General features: G+C 44.1%; 1 protein-coding gene across 1 annotated transcript in view; it reads left to right on the forward strand.

Annotated features, from left to right (window-relative positions):
• Positions 1-23,625, forward strand: part of LOC141139236 (allurin-like) — an 87,465-nt gene that overhangs the window by 43,439 nt on the left and 20,401 nt on the right. The window contains exons 5-7 of the mRNA XM_073625173.1: positions 2,241-2,331; positions 8,232-8,386; positions 15,740-15,834. Of these exons, the coding sequence (XP_073481274.1) occupies positions 2,241-2,331; positions 8,232-8,386; positions 15,740-15,834 (341 nt within the window). The remainder of the gene's footprint in view (positions 1-2,240; positions 2,332-8,231; positions 8,387-15,739; positions 15,835-23,625) is intronic.

The raw sequence follows: 23,625 nt of genomic DNA on the forward strand, positions 1-23,625 counted from the left end.
ATATATATATATATATATATATATATATATATATATATATATATATATATATATACAGTTTATTGATAATAATAACATTAATAATGCAATATTTGAATGTTATAAAAAATGGCTGCTAATAATGTCTTTTATCAGAAGGATACACTCCACATTTTAGTAAATTTCTCCTCCATATGATAAATCGTTGAAAACTTTTTAGGAGGGAAAAAATGCTTATCTGGGTGATCCCACTCAGAATACATAAGCTTTTCCAGCAATGAATGGACAGAAAGGCACGCAAAGCTTGAGGAGGCTTTAGTGAACCCAAACAAGAAATAGGCTTTTCAACCGACTCAGTTAAGGGTAGCTTAAATGTGGAGAGGACCATTTCAGTAAGAGATTGCACCAGCAATTTCTCAGCTTGTGAAGCTGAAGAAGGTCCTTCCCCACTTGATCCCTTGGAAAAGGAGTCATCAGTCTCTTTACGGTCCCATGAGGGGGATTCATCTTCCCTCTCCCACTGTTCCTCTGTTTGAGGATCTTGGGTGGTAGAAGGGGAACTAATGCGTTTTCTTCCACTCTGTGAGATGCGATTAAAGCCGCTAACCTTTCCTCCAATCATGGCTGAGGAAACAAACCTCCTCAGTAATATAGACAGGGGCTGAACTGTCGGAAGCAATTGCAACCCCTGACGACCCCGATGGCTCACTCTGACCAGCTTCCCTAGGCCTTTCAGGAGGGGATGGTGTTACAGAGGGAGGGTCCTTAGGGCCTGAGAGTGACCCTTTGTGCTCTTGTTTTTTGCGGTATTTTTACCTCCCCCTCTGGTCATAGTGCTGAGCACAAACGCAGAGGTACTACCAACAAAAATGCACCCACTGCTGAGCAAATAGTCCAGCAACTGCTGCTGCTATTAATGCTCAGCCTGATGCTAAGTAAACGTGCCCTGGGAATGCCTGTGTCACCAACACTCACATGCCTCCCGTCTGCTCTGTGTCCATCCGTCAGCTGAGTGCACCTGAAAAGAGATGCACTTTATAGCTTACATGCGTTGTGGACGCTGAATCGCGCCGACACTGCGCTAATCCCTGCCCCCTTCCTCCGACCTCCCAGCCCGCCCCTCCATTCTTTTAAAAAAAGACTGCTTTCCCACGCGATTGAGCTCTGATCTGGCCAGATCGCATGTGGGGGGGGCTGGGTGAAGGAGAGGAGGAGAGCTGGTGGACAGAGAACCGCCGTGCTATGGTGGCAGCAGCGGGAGCGGCACAGCATACTGCCGACTGTCCCATGCTCCTCTGCCTCCTGGAGAGAAAAGATACTTCTGTCCAGGTGGGGAATGATAAAAGAAAAAACCCCCCTTCCAACATCTTACCTGGGGCTTGGGCTGGAGGAAGCGTGCAGCTTGTACTGATACAGAGCGAGACTAACAAGAATGGAATCAGGTACGTGCTCTTGACAGCCCCCAGGGGTGACTTTAGGCATGACAACATTTACTTAAAGGAGAAAAACCCATAAGAATTAAAAAATTCCTTAGGAATCTCCCTTACCTTATCCTGCTTCATGGTTCTGTAGTAAACCAAACAGACCCAATCTTCACCCCTCACAGTGGGTTTCGTTAGAAAACCTTCAAGGACCAGGGGCCCCTTTTTATCGGGGTTCCACACCCTTGAACCCGTAAAGCACCCCGCCAGGAAATATGGCTGAAAAAACCAAGCACTGGATCCCGGGGTCCAGCTCTCTAAAAAGAGAAGCGTTACAGGCAAAACCTTGTTTCTTTCAACACGAGGCCCGGGTACCATTCAATTCGGCCTGAAAAGACACTTTGAATGGATCCGACTGCATGGCTTGCCCCAGCAACGATTACCTTAGTGGAGCTCAGCACAGCACAACTTTACTCGTGACCAACACCTAAGACACTGGCGAAAAAAGTGAGGTACTCCCGGTAAGGGGAGGGGTTATATAGGGAGTTGAACTTCCTGTCTAGGGTGTGCCAGTGTCCATCACCTGAAGGTGCCATATAACCCATACAGTAATTACTGTAGCTCTGTGTCCAGTGATGTACGATAAAGAAATGAGGAGAAATTTCTAAAGTTGTCACAGAGCAATATAAACTTGACAAAAGTATACGTACTCCCATGTCTATCCAAAACCCAATAAAATATTCTGCCTGGAAGATGGGCTTTAAAAAATCATCGAAATTTAAAATTGCATTGAGTTTGTCTGATTTTTAGCTGAAACTCATGTATTTGTATTGCAATTAGATTTGGAATGACGACGCTGCCAAAAATGCTCAAAATGTTGCAGATATGTGCCTTCAAAAGCACAGTCATCCATCCAAACGGATAATAAAAGGTCAGTATTATTAAGAGTATTAGACCGGACCTATATAGAACTAAATTGTACGTAAACCAAATAACAAACATAATATATTAAAGTGTTACTAAAGCCACAACAGTAAAATCAGCCTGTATATGCAGTAAAGCATGCTTGTTATCCTCACTGTGGAACCTAACCTAAGGGTCCACTTTGTGTAAAAAGGTTGTTTAATCCTGTCTTCTCTGATCCTCCCCTTCTTCCACAGTCCCAATCCATCTGCTGATAGAACAGAGCCTTGGAGGGACTGTGCACATTCTCAGTTTGGTGTGTATTGCTAGAGAGTTTTTTTTTGGGGGGGGTGCATGTGATCAGCACAGGGCCAAACAGCAAGGTCCAGACATAAAGTCAGGGGTCGTGCGGCCTCATAGGATGGTCAGAGGAGAATGAAAACTCCTCCCACAAGCTTTAAAATGGTTCTAAAGGCAGAATTATAGGCTGTTTATATTTACTAAAATAATTGCATTTCCGTGTTCTGTGGGGGACCAGATAGAGAACCAGATATGGTGAATGCAGGCTCCTTTTAGTAATGCCGCGTACACACGATCGGAATTTCCGGCGGGAAATGTTCAATGTGAGCTTGTTGTCGGAAAGTCTGACCGTGTGTATGCTACATCGAACATTTGCTGTTGGAATTTCTGCACACAAATGTTTGAGAGCAGGTTCTCAAATTTTCCGACAACAAAGGAAAGTCCGATCGTGTGTACACAAGTCTGACGCACAAAAGTCTACGCATGCTCGGAATCAAGCAGAAGGGGCCGCACTGGCTATTGAACTTCCTTTTTATAGTCCCGTCGTACGTGTTGTACGCCACCGCGTTCTTGACGTTCGGAATTTCCGACAACATTTGTGTGACTGTGTGTATGCAAGACAAGTTTGAGCCAACAACCTTCGGAAAAAAGTCCACGGTTTTGTTGTCAGAAAATCCGATCGTGTGTACGGGGCATAACAGTTTAAAGCGTATTCGTTTTTTTTTATGTGTTTTCTGCAAGTACAGAAAATATCTGTTGATCCTGGTAGAAATCCAGTAACCTCATAACATCCTGATGTGAACTACAAGTCACCTCCTCCCTAAGAAAGGGAGATAAGGAGAGAAAGAGATGTTTTAGTCCAATTCCGGAAAACAGCCTAGGGTGCTTCCAAAAAATAAAGTAGATTGAGTAAACAGTGTCACAGTAGGAAAGGAAGTGTGTTACTGTCAAGATCACCCAGTGAAAATGAAATAAAATTAGACATGTGCGGTTAGTTTCGTTCCGAATAAATATTTGGAGGAATTTTTCATTATTCAGAGATTTGGACATATCTGAATACTCAAATTACAGTATAAACGAAGTTTATCGAATGCTACAAATAACAAAACAAAATTCTTCCAAATTTCCAAAATTCGAATTGAAATTCGAATCATATTCCAGTCGAATGTGAAGTGTAAACTGTAAACATATTTCTGAAATCAAAGCCTGTGTGTTATTAGAATACCATTTCAAAATAATGCTGTTTTAGTTAAGTCAAAGGTGATTTAACCGCTTCCCGTCCACCGCACGTCGGGTTTGACGATTCCCTACACCATAAGAATGATAATAGCAGCTGTTCAGCCACTTGATCGTTCTTACGGGCAGCTAGAGGGGATGTCTCCCCCCCACCCTCCCATCGGTGAGTCGGAGAAGGGAACAGCTGGCACCGGATGTTGACGATAGAGATTTTCTGGTGGACCAGATAGTCCCCTGAGTCTCTATGATCATTCGTCCAGCCTCTGCATTCGAAAAAATGGCGCCGCCATTTTTTAATTTTTATTTCAGGCTTCCCAGCCTAGAGGTGAGGTGTGGGGACTTATAGACCCCATATCCCACTGTAAAGAGGACCTTTCATGCTTATTCCTATTACAAGGGATGTTTACATTCCTTGTAATAGGAATAAATGTGCTAAAAAAATAAAATAAATAATTGTAAAAAAAAGTGTTAAACTAGAAAATAAAAGTAAAATTAACAATAAAAAAAAAAAAAACTTTTAAAGCGCCCCTGTCCCTGTGTGCTCGCACGCAAATGCGAATGCATATGTTAGTCGTGCCCACATATGTAAACGTTGTTCAAATCACACATGTGAGGTATCGCTGCAAACGTTAGAGCGAGAGCAATAAATCTAGCCCTGGACCCCCTCTGTAACTCAAAAAATGTAACCATTAAAAATGTTGAAATCGTCGCCTATGGGGATTTTTAAGTACCGAAGTTTGGCGCCATCCCACGAGCGTGTGCAATTTTGAAGTGTGACATGTTAGATATCTATTTACTTTAACATCATCTTTCACATTATGCAAAAAAATTTGGAAAACTTTACTGTTTTGTTTCTTTTTAATGCATGTTTGAGAAAATTCCTGCGCAAATACTGTGCGAGATAAAAAGTTGCAATGACCGCCATTTTATTCTCTAGGGTCTCTGCTAAAAAAAAAATATATAATGTTTGGGGGTATGTAATTTTCTAGCAAAAAAAATATGATTTTTACATGTAGAAGAGAAATGTCAGAATTGGCCTGGTAGGCAAGTGGTTAAAGAGTCATTGTAATCATTTGATGAAGATTTTTCTTTTGTTTGTTCACTTTGTCACATTCGAATCGAAAAAAAAGAAAAAATCTAAGGTGTTCGATTCGGCTGATTCAAAATGTATCGATTGGAACGTTTAGCAACAACAACAAAAAAAAAAAAACGGTAAATTCGGTAAATTCGTAGAATATTCGAAAAAGAAATTAAACGAATTCCGAATACGAAAAAATGAAAAAAAAGCAAACCAATGCAGCCACCACATCTAAGGAATGGTAAACTCTGTGGAGTTTGTTAATTATGAGTGCACCAAGACAGATGTGCAGCAGGCAAAAGTGCATCTTTGGAACATCAATAGTTTAAAAGCATTAGGAGTCCTTGGTAAGTACCTGCGTTTCATTTTGCTATTTTTTTTTTAATATGTCTAATTTAATTCAGTATAATATTTGTTGGGCAGATGTTTCCATGGTTTTCTTCAGAGTTTTTCAGAGGTTAGGTTGTTGTTAGGGATGAGCCTTACGTTTGACTCGAACATCAGGTGTACGTTTGTTATAAAACGAACCGAATATATGGGGCGTTTGCGGGAAATTTGAAAATTCGAGTGCCGCAGAGTGGCCCATAATGCACTGCGAGATTGCAGTGCATTGCTGCATGATGATTGGCCAGAGCATGCACCTGACCTGCATGCTTTGGCCAATCACAGCACGCTCTGCTGAGAGAGCCATACTTGGCCAAAGGCAGGGTGCATCAGGTGGTTGTCTTTGTGCTGTTTGGCGTATTGTAAGCGGGATACTTTGTGGCATTTGCATAGTAATGGCTTTCTTCTGGCTCTTCGACCATGCAGCCATCTTTCTTCAAGTGCCTCCTTATTGTGCATCTTGAAACAGCCACACCACATGTTTTCCTGGCAGTTGTGGCTGAAATTTTAGTTGGGCTACCTGACCGTGGTTTGGTTTCAACAGAACCCCTAATTTTCCACTTCTTGATTAGAGTTTGAACACTGCTGATTGGCGTTCTCAATTCCTTGGATATCTCTTAATATCCCTTTCCTGTTTTATACAGTTCAACTACCTTTTCTTGCAGCTCCGTTGACAATTCTTTTGCTTTCCCCATGACTCAGAATCCAGAAACGTCAATGCAGCACTGGATGAAAGATGCAAGGGTCTGTCAGGAGTATAGAAACTCATTGACCTTTTATACACACACACTAATTACAAGCAAACAGATCACAGGTGAGGATGGTTAACTTTAATAGCCATTAAAACCCCTTTGTGTCAACTTGTGTGCATGTTATCAGGCCAAAATCACCAGGGTATGTAAACTTTTGATCAGGGTCATTTGGGTAGTTTATGTTGTGATTGTGATTTAAAAAGAATAAACACAGTTTATGCAGATTGCCAGATTGGTGATATCATCCGGATTTCTTGGTTTGTGCCCTTCAGTCCAAGATCAGAGGCTGCCCAGCTAATTTGTTCTGTTGAGCAACTTACAAAAAGTCACATCTTCCTCAAAGACTATGCAGGTGAAGAGCCATGTGGACATCTGTTAGGTCTGGAAGAGTGAGGATTGGGCAAAAGATGGAGGTCCTTGAGAAAGATTTTTTTTTACCAAAGACATGTAGCAGAATATATTTTGGCCTAAATTTATGAAGAATTTTTTTTTTTTTTTTATTGGATGCTTTATAACAAAAAGTAGAAGATATTGGGTATTTTTAAAAAAATTCTGTCTATGTTTGTTTATATAATAAAAAATAAAAAACCCAGTGGTGATTAACACCTTCATTCACACCGTCATTCTGCTATAGGCCAGGCGGGGGTTCCATTATCCTGACTGGATGTCATATGATGTCCAGCAGGATAAGCCACTCTGTAGTGCAATCGGTAGTGCGGTATGTTGCTCCGACACACTGCATCTCTGATCTCGGTAAAGAGCCTATGATGTAGGCTCTTTACCATGTGATCAGCTGTGTTCACTTTTTGAATGCGAATAAAGAGATTTATTGTCTCTTAACAAGAACTGTGGGAGAGAGGGTTAGGGCCAGGACACCCTTAGGTAGATGCAATGGCAATTAGCAGACTCTGAGACACAATAGGCAGACAGCTATACAGTTCAAAGCCTCCAGCCACATGCAACTTCTATATTGGCAGGATCGCTGTCTCTTATAGCAACTAAGCGTTTAACAGTTTCCAATATGGTTCTTCTCTTATCCCACAGTTTCCTACTGTAGGTCTTCACTCACTGAGCTCCCAGTCTCTCACTATACCTCCAGATCCCAGCTGCCCGCTGGATCCCCTGAGCTCTGCCACAGCTAAACCTACTGTTTACTTCTCAAGCGTCACCCCCGCTAACCCGCTGGATCACTGGCTTGGCACTTGCTGAAGTTTTCCCACTTCCTCACCGTTCCCGGCTGGTGAGAAGACTGCTCTGGTACTTCTTCAGGCTTACTTACAGTAGTCTCTGGTAATAAGGTGAATGGTCCCTTAGTGGCGACTGCTTCCCCTTTACCACCGACCCTGACTGGTTCCCCATCTGGCTGAACCTCTGTCACTCAGTTGGACTCCTATCCTGCAGTCCCATCCCTATGCTGCTTCTCCTGATCCTGGATAGGCCTCAGGCAGCCTAGCGCCAGGGGTCCCTGGGATAGGCCACAGGCCGTCCAGGTGGCACAGAACCTTGTCGATCTATTGTCACCAGCAACAGTGCCACCCAGTGACAGAAGAGAAAAGGTGCAGCAACTCCGGAATTAGAGAGGGATCAGTGGATCTTCTAACAATTAGCCAGAACATTTACTATCTGGCAAACTAAATTTGTGCGCAACCTTGCCTAAACACCAGAGTGCTACACTAATATGGAGACAATAATTAGCCCTTTACCTGTCTGTGGTACTTCTTTTTGTATTCTAAAATGTTTGTTATCTAAGGTCTACTGCTTTTTCCATAGCTCCCAACTGTCCCTGATTTGAAGGGACTGTCCCTGATTTGGAGCAATGTCCCTCTGTCCCTCTTCCCTCCTCATTTGTCCCTGATTTTGGTCTGATCTTTATAGTTGTGTATAAAATGCACCTTTTATCTTTCAAAAAAAGTGTTTCCCAGTGCTAAACCTTTCATCCAATTTCTAAATTGCTGCATTTGTCATTTTAAAAGCCAATATAAAGGAATAGTAGTGGTAAAAAAAAGCCCTTGTGGATTTAATTAACTTTTTTTTGGTTAATTAATTGGCAGGGGGTGTCTCCTATGCCTACATACATATGCTTATAGGTGCCTCTCGTTCCCATATCAAAATGTTGGGAGGTATGTTTTTCTGTTACTGTAATTGTGTATTTTGTATATTTTAATTTTTTTTTGTTAGAGCCATTTGTCACTACTTGTGGGGAAAACCTCTACTTCTCATCGGCTAAGGATCCATGGAAAGATGCAGTTGATGATTGGTACAGTGAATTCAAAGCATTTGTTTATGGATATGGAGCTAAAACACAAGATGATATAATCGGACACTATACTCAGGTAATTACAAAGCATCTAATGTTATTGAGATGGTATTGTTAGCAGTCTAAAAGCAAAGAGCTGCAAAGATCATTACTTCCTCCTTATGTAAACCTGAGCACTTCAACCTGAGAGGTGTGATAAAAACAAGAGGTCAGGAGATTCAAAATACAGAAAATGTGCAAATCTTGTAATAGTTGAGCTTAGCTTTTACATGAAAATAATTTGCATATAACTTTGGCTGCATGAATCTTTGGATCTACTGATTTTTTTGGGATGTTTTTGGAGAACATCAGCCTCACACTCTGTATAAATAGTTTGAGTGCAGAATGTTGCGTCTAGCAAAGTCTTTAACCTCTTCCAGACTAATGAGGACCTTCAAGGTCAAAGACAGCTGACATCCATACGTAGTGGGTTGTGAGGCATAGTGGGTGCAAACATGGTGAAAGTCATTGGGCGCCAGACACTTCTTGGATACAAAAGAGGTTTTATTTCTTTTAACAGTCCTTTTATATTTTGAAGGGAAAGAGAGTTAGGGCCAGGACACCCTTTGAGTGGTTGCAATTTTAGTTAGCAGACTCTGAGACTTCAATAGGAGGACAGCTGTACAGGGAAAGGCCCCAGAAAGGCACCACTTCTGCATGGGCAGGATCGCTGTCTCCTATGGCAACAGTACTTAACAGTTCCTAACACAAAGTTCAACAGTTCAATTAACTTCACTACAACTTCTACTTGAGTTCTTCAGCTCCTTGAGCTCCTAGTCTCTCACTGGACTCTCTGATTCACTGACTCTGAATCCCGTGAGCTCCTCAAGGCTTTTTCGGTGGTATCTCCCTCAAGCGTCACCCACACTTCCCTGCTGGGTCCCTAGCTTGGCACTCCAGATACTCCTAAAGCTTCACCCATGCTGACCGGCTCGATCCCTGACTTGACTCACAAGGCTGTTCTGCAAGCGTCACCTCTGCTGGTTGGGTCCCTGACTTTATCACTACCTAAAGTTTCCCAATTCTCCACTGTGCTCATTTGGTGAGAATACTGCTCCAGTACTTGCTTCAGTTACTCACTGCGGTCCCTGGTAAAGGTGGTTGGCCCCATAGTGGCGACAGCTTTCCTTCTACCTTCAACCACTAACAGGTTCTCAGGCTGACAGAACCGTCACTTCTGGTTGGACTGCAAGCCGCAATCCCAACCCTGCGCTGCCCTCTTACTTCTGGATAGGCCCTCAGACAGCCTGGCAGCCACATGCCCCTGGGATAGCCCCAATCTCCGGCCTAGCAGCCCACGGCGTATGACACATGGCCACCCTGACAGCGGTCCGGGTGGCACAGAACATCCCCTGACCTCACTCGAATATATAGGTTCTCCCAGCAGGCCAAGGGATTCAATAAAACCCCTGCTCATTGGCTGAGATACCCCATATACCCATAACCTGACCTTGGGTTGCCCTCCTCATATCTAGTACCACCAAGTTCCCAGCCACCTAGTGGTAGAAGAGAAAAGTACAACAAGGCCAGACTTTAGGATGAAATTTGGGATGACTTTTGGGATGAAATGATAGATCTCTATCAATTAACTGCAGTAGCTACTCCTGACAAGGAATTTGGTGAGGAGCTCCCTGACTAAACCCCAGGGCGCTACATGCACAATCACTGTTTTTTTTGGTCTCCTGATTGAATGAAGGTGGATACTCGTACATTGTTGCAGCTTTGTTGGCAGGTGTTGCCTTGCTGGCAAGGGTGATATTTTATTTGTTCCATGGGGCCTTTGGTTATTGAGAACACAGACAGAATTTATGGATGGGTAGGCATTTTGATGGTAGGTTTTACTGTGCCAGTCATTGAATGGTGTAATTCTTATTTTATGCCTTCTGGCTAGTCTGATGCTTTTTTCTGAAAAATGTGATTCAAGCTCCAGGCAGTGGACCCTTTTCCAGAGCCTAGGTAACCCAACTGAACTCAAGGTATGTTTTTTTTATTGCACAGTTACATACACTATAATGCCAAAAGTATTGGGACACCTGCCTTTACACATAGTTACATAGTTACATAGTAGGTGAGGTTGAAAAAAGACACAAGTCCATCAAGTCCAACCTATGTGTGTGATTATGTGTCAGTATTACATTGTATATCCCTGTATGTTGCGGTCATTCAGGTGATTATCTAATAGTTTCTTGAAGCTATCAATGCTCCCCGCTGAGACCACCGCCTGTGGAAGGGAATTCCACATCCTTGCCGCTCTTACAGTAAAGAACCCTCTACGTAGTTTAAGGTTAAACCTCTTTTCTTCTAATTATAATGAGTGGCCACGAGTCTTATTAAACTCTCTTCTGCGAAAAAGTTTTATCCCTATTGTGGGGTCACCAGTACAGTATTTGTAAATTGAAATAATATCCCCTCTCAAGCGTCTCTTCTCCAGAGAGAATAAGTTCAGTGCTTGCAACCTTTCCTCATAACTAAGATCCAGACCCTTTATTAGCTTTGTTGCCCTTCTTTGTACTCGCTCCATTTCCAGTACATCCTTCCTGAGGACTGGTGCCCAGAACTGGACAGCATATTCCAGGTGCGGCCGGACCAGAGCCTTGTAGAGTGGGAGAATTATCGTTTTATCTCTTGCGTTGATCCCCCTTTTAATGCATGCCAATATTCTGTTTGCTTCGTTAGCAGCAGTTTGGTAATGCATGCCATTGCTGAGCCTATCATCTACTAGGACCCCCAGGTCCTTTTCCATCCTAGATTCCCCCAGAGGTTCTCCCCCCAGTGTATAGATTGCATTCATATTTTTGCCACCGAAATGCATTATTTTACATTTTTCTACATTGAACCTCATTTGCCATGTAGTCGCCCACCCCATTAATTCGTTCGGGTCTTTTTGCAAGGTTTCCACATCCTGCGGAGAAGTTATTGCCCTGCTTAGCTTAGTATCGTCTGCAAATACAGAGATTGAACTGTTTATCCAATCCTCCAGGTCGTTTATAAACAAATTAAATAGGATTGGTCCCAGCACAGAACCCTGGGAAACCCCACTACTCACCCCTGACCATTCTGAGTACTCCCCATTTATCACCACCCTCTGAACTTGCCCTTGTAGCCAGTTTTCAATCCATGTACTCACCCTATGGTCCATGCCAATGGACCTTATTTTGTACAGTAAACGTTTAAGGGGAACTGTGTCAAATGCTTTTGCAAAATCCAGATACACCACGTCTACGGGCCTTCCTTTATCTAGATGGCAACTCACCTCCTCATAGAAGGGTAATAGATTGGTTTGGCAAGAACGATTCTTCATGAATCCATGCTGATTACTGCTAATGATACCGTTCTTATTACTAAAATCTTGTATATAGTCCCTTATCATCCCCTCCAAGAGTTTACATACTATTGATGTTAGGCTAACTGGTCTGTAATTACCAGGGATGTATTTTGGGCCCTTTTTAAATATTGGTGCTACACTGGCTTTTCTCCAATCATCTGGTACCATTCCAGTCAATAGACTGTCTGTAAAAATTAGGAACAATGGTCTGGCAATCACTTGACTGAGTTCCCTAAGTACCCTCGGATGCAAGCCATCTGGTCCCGGTGATTTATTAATGTTAAGTTTCTCAAGTCTAATTTTAATTCTGTTCTCTGTTAACCATGGAGGTGCTTCCTGTGTTGTGTCATGAGGATAAACACTGCAGTTTTGGTTACTGAAGCCCCCCGATTCACTCGTGAAGACTGAGGAGAAGAATAAATTCAATACCTTCGCCATCTCCCCATCCTTTGCAACCAGATGTAAACAGATGTACACGCACATGAACTTTGAATATTGAGTCCCCCTTGTATCTATAACAGCTTCAACTCTTCTGGGAAGGCTGTTAACAAGGTTTTGGATTATGTCTTTGGGAATGTTTGACCATTCTTCTAGAAGCGCATTTGTGAGGTCAGGCACTGATGTTGGACTAGAAGGCCTGACTCGCAGTCTTCACTCTAATTCATCCCAAAGGTATTCTACCGGGTTGAGGTCAGGACTCTGTGCAGGCCAGTCAAGTTCCTCCACCCCAAACTCATCCATGTCTTTATAGACCTTGCTTTTTGCACCGGTGTGCAGTCATGTTGGAACAGGAAGTGGTCATTCCCAAACTGTTCCTACAAAGTTGGGAGCATGAACTGCTGATACCTTAAGAGTTCCCTTTACTGGAACTAAGGGGCCAAGCCTAACCCCTGAAAAACAAACCCACACCATAATACCCCTCCACCAAATGATTTGGAGGGTGGCCCAATACTTTTGGCAATACAGTGTGGATGAGCGAGTTTGGAGTGGAGGAAATTGACTGGCCTGCACTCAAGTTCCTGTCTGACCTCAACCCAATAGAACACTTTTGTTATAAATTAGAGTGGAGACTGTGAGCTGGGCCTTCCCGTCCAACGCCAGTGCCTGACCTTACAAATGGGCTTTTGGAAGAATGGTCAAACATTACCATAGACACTAGGAAGAAAAGAATGGCTGCACACCACAGGGACGTTCCAGTGATTTTACTCTAAAGATAGCAAATGACAGCCAACAAAGACAGAGTGTCTGAACCCAGGAGGTGATGCGTGCGTTTCACACTGACCTCAGTGCTTCTTCAAACCTCATTGCCATAGACACACTCCTAAACCTTGTGGACAGCCTTCCCAGAATAGTTGAAGCTGTTATAGCTGCAAAGGGTGGGCCAACTCAATACTGAACCCTACAGACTAATACTGGGATGCAATTAAAGTTCATGTGTGGGTAAAGGCAGGTGTCCCAATACTTTTGGTATAATAGTGAAGGGTCGGCTTGGATCAAAGGAAGTATGTATATGCCATACTTGTGGGACTGCGAAGAAAAAGGAGAATTGGTGATCTTTGCTGTCTTCTAGGTCCTGTGCCATGCAACTGCCCTGTTGTATAGTAACGATAGGGGGTTGCTTGCACAGCACAAGTTTTAGGCTGCATTCACACCTGAGCATTTTGTTTTCAAGCAGAAAGTCGAGCGTTTTTTGCAGCAATTTTTTTTGCAATGTAAAACGTTTTTCAGGTGTTTTTTCAGGCGCTTTAAAAGCATTTTGCAGGCTTAAAATACTCAGGTGTGAATGTATCCTAATTCACAAAATGTAAATATTCATGTGCCATACCAGTGAGATCCCCATAAAAGCTGGACATCACTGTAGAAGGCACCGCTTCTAGAGTGGTCTCTACTAGCTTCTGGGTCCTGTGTCAAGTTTATGCCCTGTTGCTTAGACAAAGTGGGGATTGTAATGTCACTGCCCTGCCTCTCCATCTTGTTCAACCATAGAATCAACCATCTTTAACGCAGGGCAAATGGGGCATCTGCCCAGGGCCCATTAATTGTTGTAGGGCCCAAACGCTGAGAAGTCAAGTTGATTAGTTTTCTGCACCTTTCTATCCAGCTCGACATGGGTTAAGTCAGGTCCCGCACTGTCTCCTCTACTGGCCCCACCCCTCCCGCTTAGCTCAGTCTGAGTGGACTGAGTCTCTTCACCTGCGACATGCTGCATTCCAACCCTCCCATCCCTCCTCTGCGGGCGGCTGCCAAATTATATCGCTCTGCACAGTGAGTAGATTGTCTCCCTTGGAGACACCATCTCCTGCCCTGAGCCAGGCCCCCCCCTCCCATCACTTCTGATAACTTCACAGGGAGTCTCAGCTGCTGCAAAACGTTGTGGAGGTGGGGGGGCTGGGCTGATGCATGTTAAAGTGCAGGGCACTGATTGGCTGCTGCTGCAGAACTTCTTGGAGGGGGAGGGGAGGGGAGGAGAGGGCAGGGCTTCTGGGTGTTGTAGTGCAGGGCAGTGATTGACCGCCTCTTCACCAACAATAACCCCCCTCCCTGCTTCTCCACTCTCAACAATAACCCTCTCCCCGCTTCTCCACCCTCAACAATAACCCCCCTCTCCGATTCTCCACCCTCAACAATAACCCCCCTCCCCACTTCTCCACCCTCAACAATAACCCCCCTCCCCCCTTAAACACCCTCAACAATAACCCCCTCCCTGCTTCTCCACCCTCAACAATAACCCTCCTCCCCGCTTCTCCACCCTCAACAATAACCCCCCTCCCCGCTTCTCCACCCTCAACAATAACCCCCCTCCCCGCTTCTCCACCCCCAACAATAACCTCCCTTGATGCTTCTCCACCCTCAACAATAACCCCCCTCCCTGCTTCTCCACCCTCAATAACCCCCCTTTCCGCCTCTCCACCAACAATACCTCTCCTCCTGACTTCTCCATCCTCAACAATAACCCCCCTCCCTACTTCTCCACCCCCAACAATAACGCCCCTCCCCGCTTCTCCACCCTCAATAACCACCCTCCCTGCTTCTCCACCCTCAACAATAACCCCCCTCCGCGCTTCTCCACCCTCAATAACCGCTCTCCCTGCTTTTCCATCCTTAACAATAACCCCCTCCCTGCTACTCCACCAACAATAACCCCCCTCCCTGCTCTTCATCCCAGGAGTCTTAAGGGCTCATGCACACTGCAGCTCAAAAAAATGCTGCTTTTCCAGGCATTTGAGCTTTTATTTCAGCTTGAAGAAGTTTGTGCTTTTTTGTGCTCTTGTGCACTTTTTATTTAGCTTCTTCAAGCTCTTTTGAGCTCCTTTGAGCTTTTTTCACAAAACCTCCTAGATAGTAATTTCTTAACCACTGTATAAACAAAACAAAAAACTGGCAGAAACGTTTTCACGCGTTAGTGAGCTTCTTTGAGCTTTTTGAGGTTTTTTATGCTCTTTTGAGCTTTTTTGAGCTCTTTGGGGGCACTAGCACTCTTTTTTTTCTGCCTGTAGGAGCATATGCCTGAAAACGCCTGAAAAGGCCATAGTGTGCCTGGACACATTGGCTAACATGGAGGGGGGTTTCCAGGCTCAAAAAGGCTCAAAAGCCTGTAGGAGCCACTTCTTTGAGCTCCCTTAAGCTGCAGTGTGCATGAGCCCTAACAACCAGCTATTCCGAATCAAACAAAATGAATGCTGAAGATACAAAACGAATTCCGAAAATGAATTGGTTCATTTAAAGAATGCATCCGAAACTAAATTCTTCAATTAGCGAATGCATCCGAAATGAAATGAAACAAAACAAAAATTTGCGCCATGCAATAAAATCCATCCCTTTAACTGTACTTTCACAGCCTAGGGCAGATCTAGACTGTGCTCTATTGTTCTACTACAGTACAGACTTCAGGGAAGACACAGGGAGTACAGAGCATGCTCAGCAGAGGTGCCCAGATCACAAGACTGGATCTTTTTGCTTATAAGCATACACACTTACGGTATTTAATCCATTTACGGTAACAAATATTCTGCTATTTAATGATTTTTATTCCTTTTGTTTCTAATGTATCTCTCTTTTTTTAAGGTTGTTTGGTCAGATACTTGGTTGATGGGATGTGGTTATCAATATTGTGCTAACCTGAAATATCACAACCTATATGTCTGCCATTACTGCCCAGCGTGAGTTCTAAATTAAAATGTCTTATGTTTTGATGTTGTAGCAGATATAGTATGTGGACTCTGCTCCTTCTGGATAAGCCTTAAAGTGTATTTCTACTTTTACAGCTAAATTGGGATGATACCTACTTTATATTTCTTACATGCTCCCAATGTAACATAGCATTACAGCAAAAAAACCTGCCCCCCTCACCCCCACCCCCCCTGCAACTTACCCCCCCATGGGAGATGAACAAAGGCATCTGGCCCCCACTCGCACTAGCACCCCACCACCCCCCCGGAATGTGGCCACTATCCTTTTCCTTACCTTAAGAGGTGGTGCTGGATCCAGGTTGGGGCTCCTGGAAGCTGCCCCTCCGCCCCTCCACCAGTTGCAGCTTGCCAAGGGAAGAGCTGGGCCTTTTCTTCTCCTCCCGGCCAAACAGGAAGTGGGTCCTGAGATCGGATTGCCCTCAGGACCCACTTCCTGATTGGCCGGGGGGAAAAGTAGGAAGACATTAGCAAATATTAATTCACTAATGTCACACAGCTGGGTGGGCTCAGAGCGCAGTGCTCTGCGCCCGAGTCCACCTTCTTTTGAAGCCAATTAAAGCCTCTGGCTCTAATCATGTGTTTCAAGAAAGAAAAAACCCCATTGAAATCCATGCATCCGGTACCCTGCATGTAGATTAGGGGCCGGGCGCATAGATTAGGGGGGCAGAGCCCCCTTATAGGGCGGCCGCCACTGCTAACAAAGGACTAAAAATGTATACATCACCCTCCTGCATTGTATGTTAATGAGGTATAAGCTCACTATGTGTGATGACAGACTTATCTTGAGACTCTCCAGAAATTCCTAAGCCTCATACACACAATGAGAATATCGAACAAATTATCGTCCATTTAAAAAAAGAAAAATTGCATGCTAGTAGTCTCATATCGCAAACAAATAGGCTACTAGAGGAAAACAGTATATTTTCATCCAAGGATAGGGACTCTTATTGAAATGCACCACCTCCCCAATAGTAAGGTTTACAAAAGAATATATGGAAATGGGAGTTATAAGGTGCAGAAATTATTCTACTTAACACATAATCAAAATTATCAAAGTTTTATTGTATAAACATTAAAAATGTAAAAAAAAAACATATGAAAATTATACGATCGTGGTACATAGGATTTGCGGCTCTACATGTTTCGCCATCATACTGGCTTCTTCAGGAGCTTATGGTAAACCTGATGTAAAGTGAACGTATATAAAAAAATATAGTATGTTGACATCTGTGATGCTGTTTGGATGTTACATTTTAAAAGAAGCTGGACGCCAGCAGTATGAAGATGGTGGAGGCTTGACATGTGCAGTTTGTTTCAAATCTGAAATAACGATAAAAAATTCAGACGAAATTAGAATTTGAATCAATTTTGAATAGTTTTCGATTTGTTTTCCAATTTCCAAAGAGAATAAAATAGAATAGAAAATAAAGGAATAGAATAGAAAAAAATAGACTAGAATAAAAAAGAATATAACAGAAAATAAAATAATAGAATATAATAGAGTAAAACAGAACAAAATAGAATTGAATAGAAAAAAATTGAATAGAATAGAATAAAAAAAAAAGAATAGAATAAAATAGAAAGAATATATTTATACACATAGAATACATTTGAATAATAGATTAGAAAATAATATAATTAAAAAAACAATAGAATAGAAATTGAAAGAATATAACCATTTCCAAAAATTCAAATAGAATACATTCAAATTTGTATAGAATAGAAAAGAATAGTTTAGATTAGAATATAAAATAACAGAATAGTATAGAAAAAAACAACAGTGTGTGTAACTGTGGGTGGACAAGTGCAAGCTCCTCTTGTGCAGAGACTTTACAAAGAATGCAACAAGAAATGTAAGGGTGCAATCAGGGCGGCTAAGATAAAAATTCTTTAAGTACATAAATAGTAAGAAAGGGAGGTCAGATCATATTGGTCCCATAAAGAATGATGAAGGGAATCTGGTTACTACGGATGGAGAGATGGCGAAGGTATTGAATTTATTCTTCTCCTCAGTCTTCACAGGGGAATCGGTGGGCTTCAGTCACAGGAAGCACCCTCATGGCTAACAGAGGACAGAATTAGAATTATACTTGAAAAACGTAACATTAATAAGTCACCGGGACCAGATGGCTTTGATCCCGAGGGTCCTTAAGGAACTCAGCCAAGTAATTGCCAGACCATTGTTCCTAATTTTTATGAACAGCCTACTGCCTGGAATGGTACCAACTGATTGGAGAAAAGCCAATATAGCACCAATATTTAAAAAAGGACCAAGATACATATCTGGGAATTACAGACCAGTTAGCCTAACATCAATTCTATGCAAGCTCTTGGAGGGGATGATAAGGGACTAAATACAAGATTTTAGTAATCAGCATGGATTCATGAAAAATTGTTCTTGCCAAACCTATTAACATTCCATGAGGAGGTGAGCTGCCATCTAGATAAAGGAAAGCCCATAGACGTGGTGTATCTGGATTTTGCAAAAGCATTTGATACAGTTCCCCGTTAACATTTTCTGTACAAAATAAGGTCTGTTGGCATGGACCATAGGGTCAGTACATGGATTGAAGACTGGCTACAGGGGCGGGTTCAAAGAGTAGTGATAAATGGGGCGTACTCAGAATGGTCCGGGTGGAAAGTGGGGTCCCCCAGAGTTCTGTGCTGGAACCAATCCTGTTTAATTTGTTCATACACGACCTGGAGGATTGGATAATCAGCTCAATCTCTGTATTTGTGAACAATACTAAGCTAAGCAGGGCAATAACTTCTCCGCAGGATGTGGAAACCTTGCAAGAAGATCTGAACAAATTAATGGGGTGGGCAACTACATGGCAAATGAGGTTTAAAGTAGAAAAACGTAAAATAATGCATTTGGGTGGCAAAAATATGAATGCAATCTACACACTGGGGGGAGAACCTCTGGGGGAATCTAGGATTGAAAAGGACCTGGGGGTCCTAGTAGATGACAGGCTCATCAATGGCATGCAATGCCAAGCTGCTGCAGGCAAAGCAAACAGAATATTGGCATGCATTAAAAAGGGGATCAACTAGTCCTCAGGAAGGATGTGCTGGAAATGGAGCGAGTACAAAGAAGGGCAACAAAGCTAATAAAGGAACTGGAGGACGTTAGTTATGAGTAGGGATGAGCCGAACACCCCCCGGTTTGGTTCGCACCAGAACCTGCGAACGGACCGAAGGTTTGCGCGAACTTTAGAACCCCATTAAAGTTTATGGGACTTGAACGTTTGAAATCAAAAGTGCTAATTTTAAAGGCTAATATGCAAGTTATTGTCGTAAAAAGGTTGTGGGGACCCGGGTCCTGCCACAGGGGACATGTATCAATGCAAAAAAAAGTTTTAAAAACGGCCGTTTTTTTGGGAGCAGTGATTTTAATGATGCTTAAAGTGAAAAAAAAGTGAAATTCCTTTAATTATCTACCTGAGGGGTGTCTATAGTATGCCTGTAAAGTGGCGCGTGTTTTCCATGCTTAGAATAGTCCCTGCAGAAAATGAGATTTTTAAAGGAATAAAAGTCATTTAAAACGACTTGCAGCTTTAATGTAATGTCGGGTCCCGGCAATATGGATGAAAATCAGTGAGACAAATGGCATGGGTACCCCCCCAGTCCATTACCAGGCCCTTTGGGTCTTGTATGGATATTAAAGGGAACCCCACACCCAAATTAAAAAAAGGAAAGGCGTGGGGCCCCCAGGCCCTATATACTCTGAACAGCAGTATACAGGTGGTGCAAACAAGACAGGGACTGTAGGTTTGTTGTTAAGTAGAATCTGTTTGTAATTTTGAACTGTTACATTTTTAAAGTGTAGCTCTAGCCAAAAAATCTATTTTTAAGCTTTTTGGAAAACATAGAGAAGGGTTATCACCCCTGTAACATTTGTTTTGCTGTCTGTGCACCTCTTCAGAAGATTTCACCTCACTTTCTGTCCCAATGACAAATGTTTTTTGAAAATTTGGGGTTTTTAGTGAAACAAGGATTGGTGATAAAGCATCAGTGAAGAGAAGACACGTTCTTCCCATATTAACTCTAACAGGAGAGAATTTCCCTTCCTAGGGGTAGATTTCATCTCACTTCCTGTTGTCTCCTTCCGTTTGCAAGTAGGAGTCATTTGTAAGTTGGATGTTTGAAAGTAGAGGCCTGCCCTATATACTCTTGGGGCCTTAGGTGTTGGTGTTGCCACAACACTGTAAGCCCTCACAGTTACTCTTGGTGGGCGCAGGAATGGGCCGTGCTGTGAAATATTAGATCAAGAATTGTAATTACATGCAACTTTTGAACAGGGGCAGAAAAATTGGGCATTTTGTGGTGGTGGTGGTGTTGCCACAACACTGTAAGTCCTCACAGTTACTCTTGTTGGGCGCTGGAACAGGCCCTGCTGTGAAATATTATATCAAGAATTGTAATTACATGCACCTTTTGAACAGGGGCAGAAAAATTGGGCATTTTGTGGTGGTGGTGGTGTTGCCACAACACTGTAAGCCCTCACAGTTACTCTTGGGCGCAGGAATGGGCCCTGCTGTGAAATATTAGATCAAGAATTGTAATTACATGTCCCTGTTGAACAGGGGCAGAAAAATTGGGCCTTAGGCACTGGTGCCACAACACTGCAACACCTCACAGATGCTATAGTTGGAGCACAGGAATGAGTCCTGCTGCAAAGTATTGCATCAAAAATTGTAATTATACTCCCCTGTTAAACAGGGGCTGAAAAATTGGGCCTTGGCATTGGTGCTGGTGCCACAACACTGCAACCCCTCACAGATACTCTAGTTGGAGTGCAGGAATGAGCCCTGCTGCAAAGTATTGCATCAAAAATTGTAATTACACGCCCCTGTTAAACAGGAGCAGAAAAATTGGGCCTTGGCCACTGGTGGTGGTGTCCAGAACCAAAAATGTTCTTAGGAGCTATCAACATGAACACTGAGAAGGAATAGGATAGTCACGCAGCATAACAGGATAGTCACTTAGCATCAGCATAGGCAGTCTTCAAAGGATCTCACATTCATAAAATAATTAATCGGTTACATCAGCATCAGGTGCTTGGTAGCTGGTGATCCAAGACTGATTAATTTTTATGAAGGTCAGCCGATCGACCGATTCGGTGGACAGGCGCACCCTGTAATCGGTTACAAAGCCTCCAGCAGCACTGAAAGTGCGTTCCGAAAGAACATTGGATGCATGACAGGCCAGTAGCTCAATTGCATACTGTGCAAGCTCTGGCCAGTGATCCATCCTCAAGATCCAGTAACCCAGAGGATTTTCGGTGGGAAAGGTGTCCAAGTCTGATCTTGCCCCTAGGTAATCCTGCACCATGTGAATCAGACGCTGGCGATGGTTGCTGGAACCGATCATACCTTGGGGCTGCGGACTAAAAAAATTGTCTGAACGCATTGGTCAGACGGCCACCTTCTCCACCGCTCCTTCTGTGACTGACCGAAGCCTCAGCAACACGTTGTCCAGGAGGACCAGGAAATTGTAACCTCCCAGGCTCTGGAAACGCATTGCACAAACCTTTCTGCAAGGCCTCCCGAAGATGTTTCATCCTCTGCTCCCTCTGCAACGGCAAGATAAGGTCCACAACCTTACCCTTGTAACGTGGATCAAGGAGGGTTGCCAGCCAGTAATCATCCCTCCCCTTGTTACCACGAATACAAGGATCCTTCTGCAGGCTTTGCAGGATCAGGGAGGCCATGCAGTGTTGGTTTGCTGAGGCATTCGGTCCAGAGTCCTCTGGGTCATTAAGGACGAAATGATCCACAGCCACCTCCTCCCATCCACGTATAAGTCCATGGGTTTCTTAGGACTGTAAATGATCCCTTGAAGACTGCTGCTGATGCTGAGTGCCAGGCTCCACCTCCATGCTGACACAATCCTCCTCCTCATCCTCCTCCTGTGTGATCGGCGGGCACGCAGGGACACTGTCTGGATAAAGGGGGCCTTGAAAGGTAAGGAAGTCCTCCTCTTCCTCCCTCTGTTCTGCCTCAAGTGCCCTGTCCATTATTCCACGCAGTGTGTGCTGCAACAGGTGGACAAGAGGGACAGTGTCATTGATGCATGCACTGTCACTGCTCACCATCCTCGTGGCCTCCTGATATGGTGACAGGACAGTGCATGCATCCCTGATCATAGCCCACTGGTGTGGGGAAAAAAAACAAGGTCCCCTCACCCTGTCCTGGTGCCATAGTCGCATAGGTACTCATTGATGGCCCTCTGCTGCATGTGCAGCCACTGCAGCATGGCCAACGTTGAGTTCCACCTGGTGGGCATGTCACAGATTAGGCGGTTCTTGGGCAGGTTACTTTTGGAGGTCAGCCAGCTGAGCACTGGCATTATATGACCTGCGGAAATGCACACAGACTTTCCTGGGCTGCCTCAGGACATCCTGTAAGCCCAGCTACCTGCTCAATAACCGCTGCACCACCAAGTTAAGGACGTGAGCCAAACAGGGCATATGGGTCAGTTTTCCCTATCGGAGGGTGGAGAGGAGGTTGGTGCCATTGTCGCAAACCACCATACCTGGCTTAAGTTGGCATGGCGTCAACCACCTCTGAACCTGCCCCTGCAGAGCTGACAGAATCTCTGCCCCAGTGTGGCTCCTGTCCCCCAAGCACACCAGCTCAAGCACTGCATTGCATCTTTTTGCCTGCTTGCTTGCGTAGCCCCTTGAACGCTTACGGAGAACCGCTGGTTCTGAGGACAAATCAGCACAGGAAGAGGCCATGGAGGAAGAAGAAGAGGAGGGTGGAGGAGAGAGGCGTGGCAGAATCACCACTAGTAGAATTTTGGAGGCCTAGTGGCAGAACAACCTCCAACACTACTGCACCCTGTCATGCATCCTTCCCAGCTGCCAGAAGAGTCACCCAGTGCGCGGTGAAAGATAGGTAATGTCCCTGTCCATGCCTGCTGGACCATGAGTCAGCGGTAATATGCACCTTACCGCTGACCGCCCTGTTCAGCGAGGCCAAGACATTGCCTTCCACATGCCAGTAGAGAGCCGGAATCGCCTTCCGTGAGAAAAAGTGGCGTTTGGGAACCTGCCACTGAGGAACCGCACATTTCATAAACTCACGGAAGGGGGCAGAGTCTACCAACTGAAAAGGCAGCAGTTGAAGTGGTAGCAATTTAGCCAAGCTGTCATTCAACCGCTGGGCATGTGGATGGTTGGGAGTGAACTTCTTTCGGTGGTGCAGGGATATTTGCCTGGTACAATCTGACGTCGGTGTACTGATAGCAGATTGCCTGCAAGTACTGGGCTGTGTCACACCTAATTCTACACTTTCATTCCTCTCAGTGCAGGTCTCAGAGAGGACTGAAGGTATAGTGTGGTTGGAGATCCCAGCTGATGAGGAGCAAGGAGAGGTCTGCTTTGTTCTTTGGTGTGGGTCTTTTAGGTACGCTTGCCAAAGAATTGCATGGCAGGTCGACATATGTCTGGTCAAGCATGTGGTGCCCAAGCAGGTGATGTTTTGGCCACGCGAGATAGGCTTGAGACATATGTTGCAAATAGCAGCGGTGGGATCTGATGCACTCGTCTCAAAAAAGGCTCACACCAAAGAATTTTTGGAATAAATTGACAGCAGCGCCCTGCACTTGCAGAACTCTGCGGTGTGATGCAGTCGGTGTGCTGCCTTTAACCTGGCCGCTGGAGGGCATCCTGCCTCGTTGGAGATGTGCCTCCTCCTCCTCCTCTCTCCTATCAGGCACCCACATGGAGTCAGTGACCTCATCATCCCCTCCCTC

The sequence above is a fragment of the Aquarana catesbeiana genome, linkage group LG04, assembly GCF_042186555.1.
Source record: "Aquarana catesbeiana isolate 2022-GZ linkage group LG04, ASM4218655v1, whole genome shotgun sequence".
Classification (NCBI taxonomy): domain Eukaryota; kingdom Metazoa; phylum Chordata; class Amphibia; order Anura; family Ranidae; genus Aquarana; species Aquarana catesbeiana.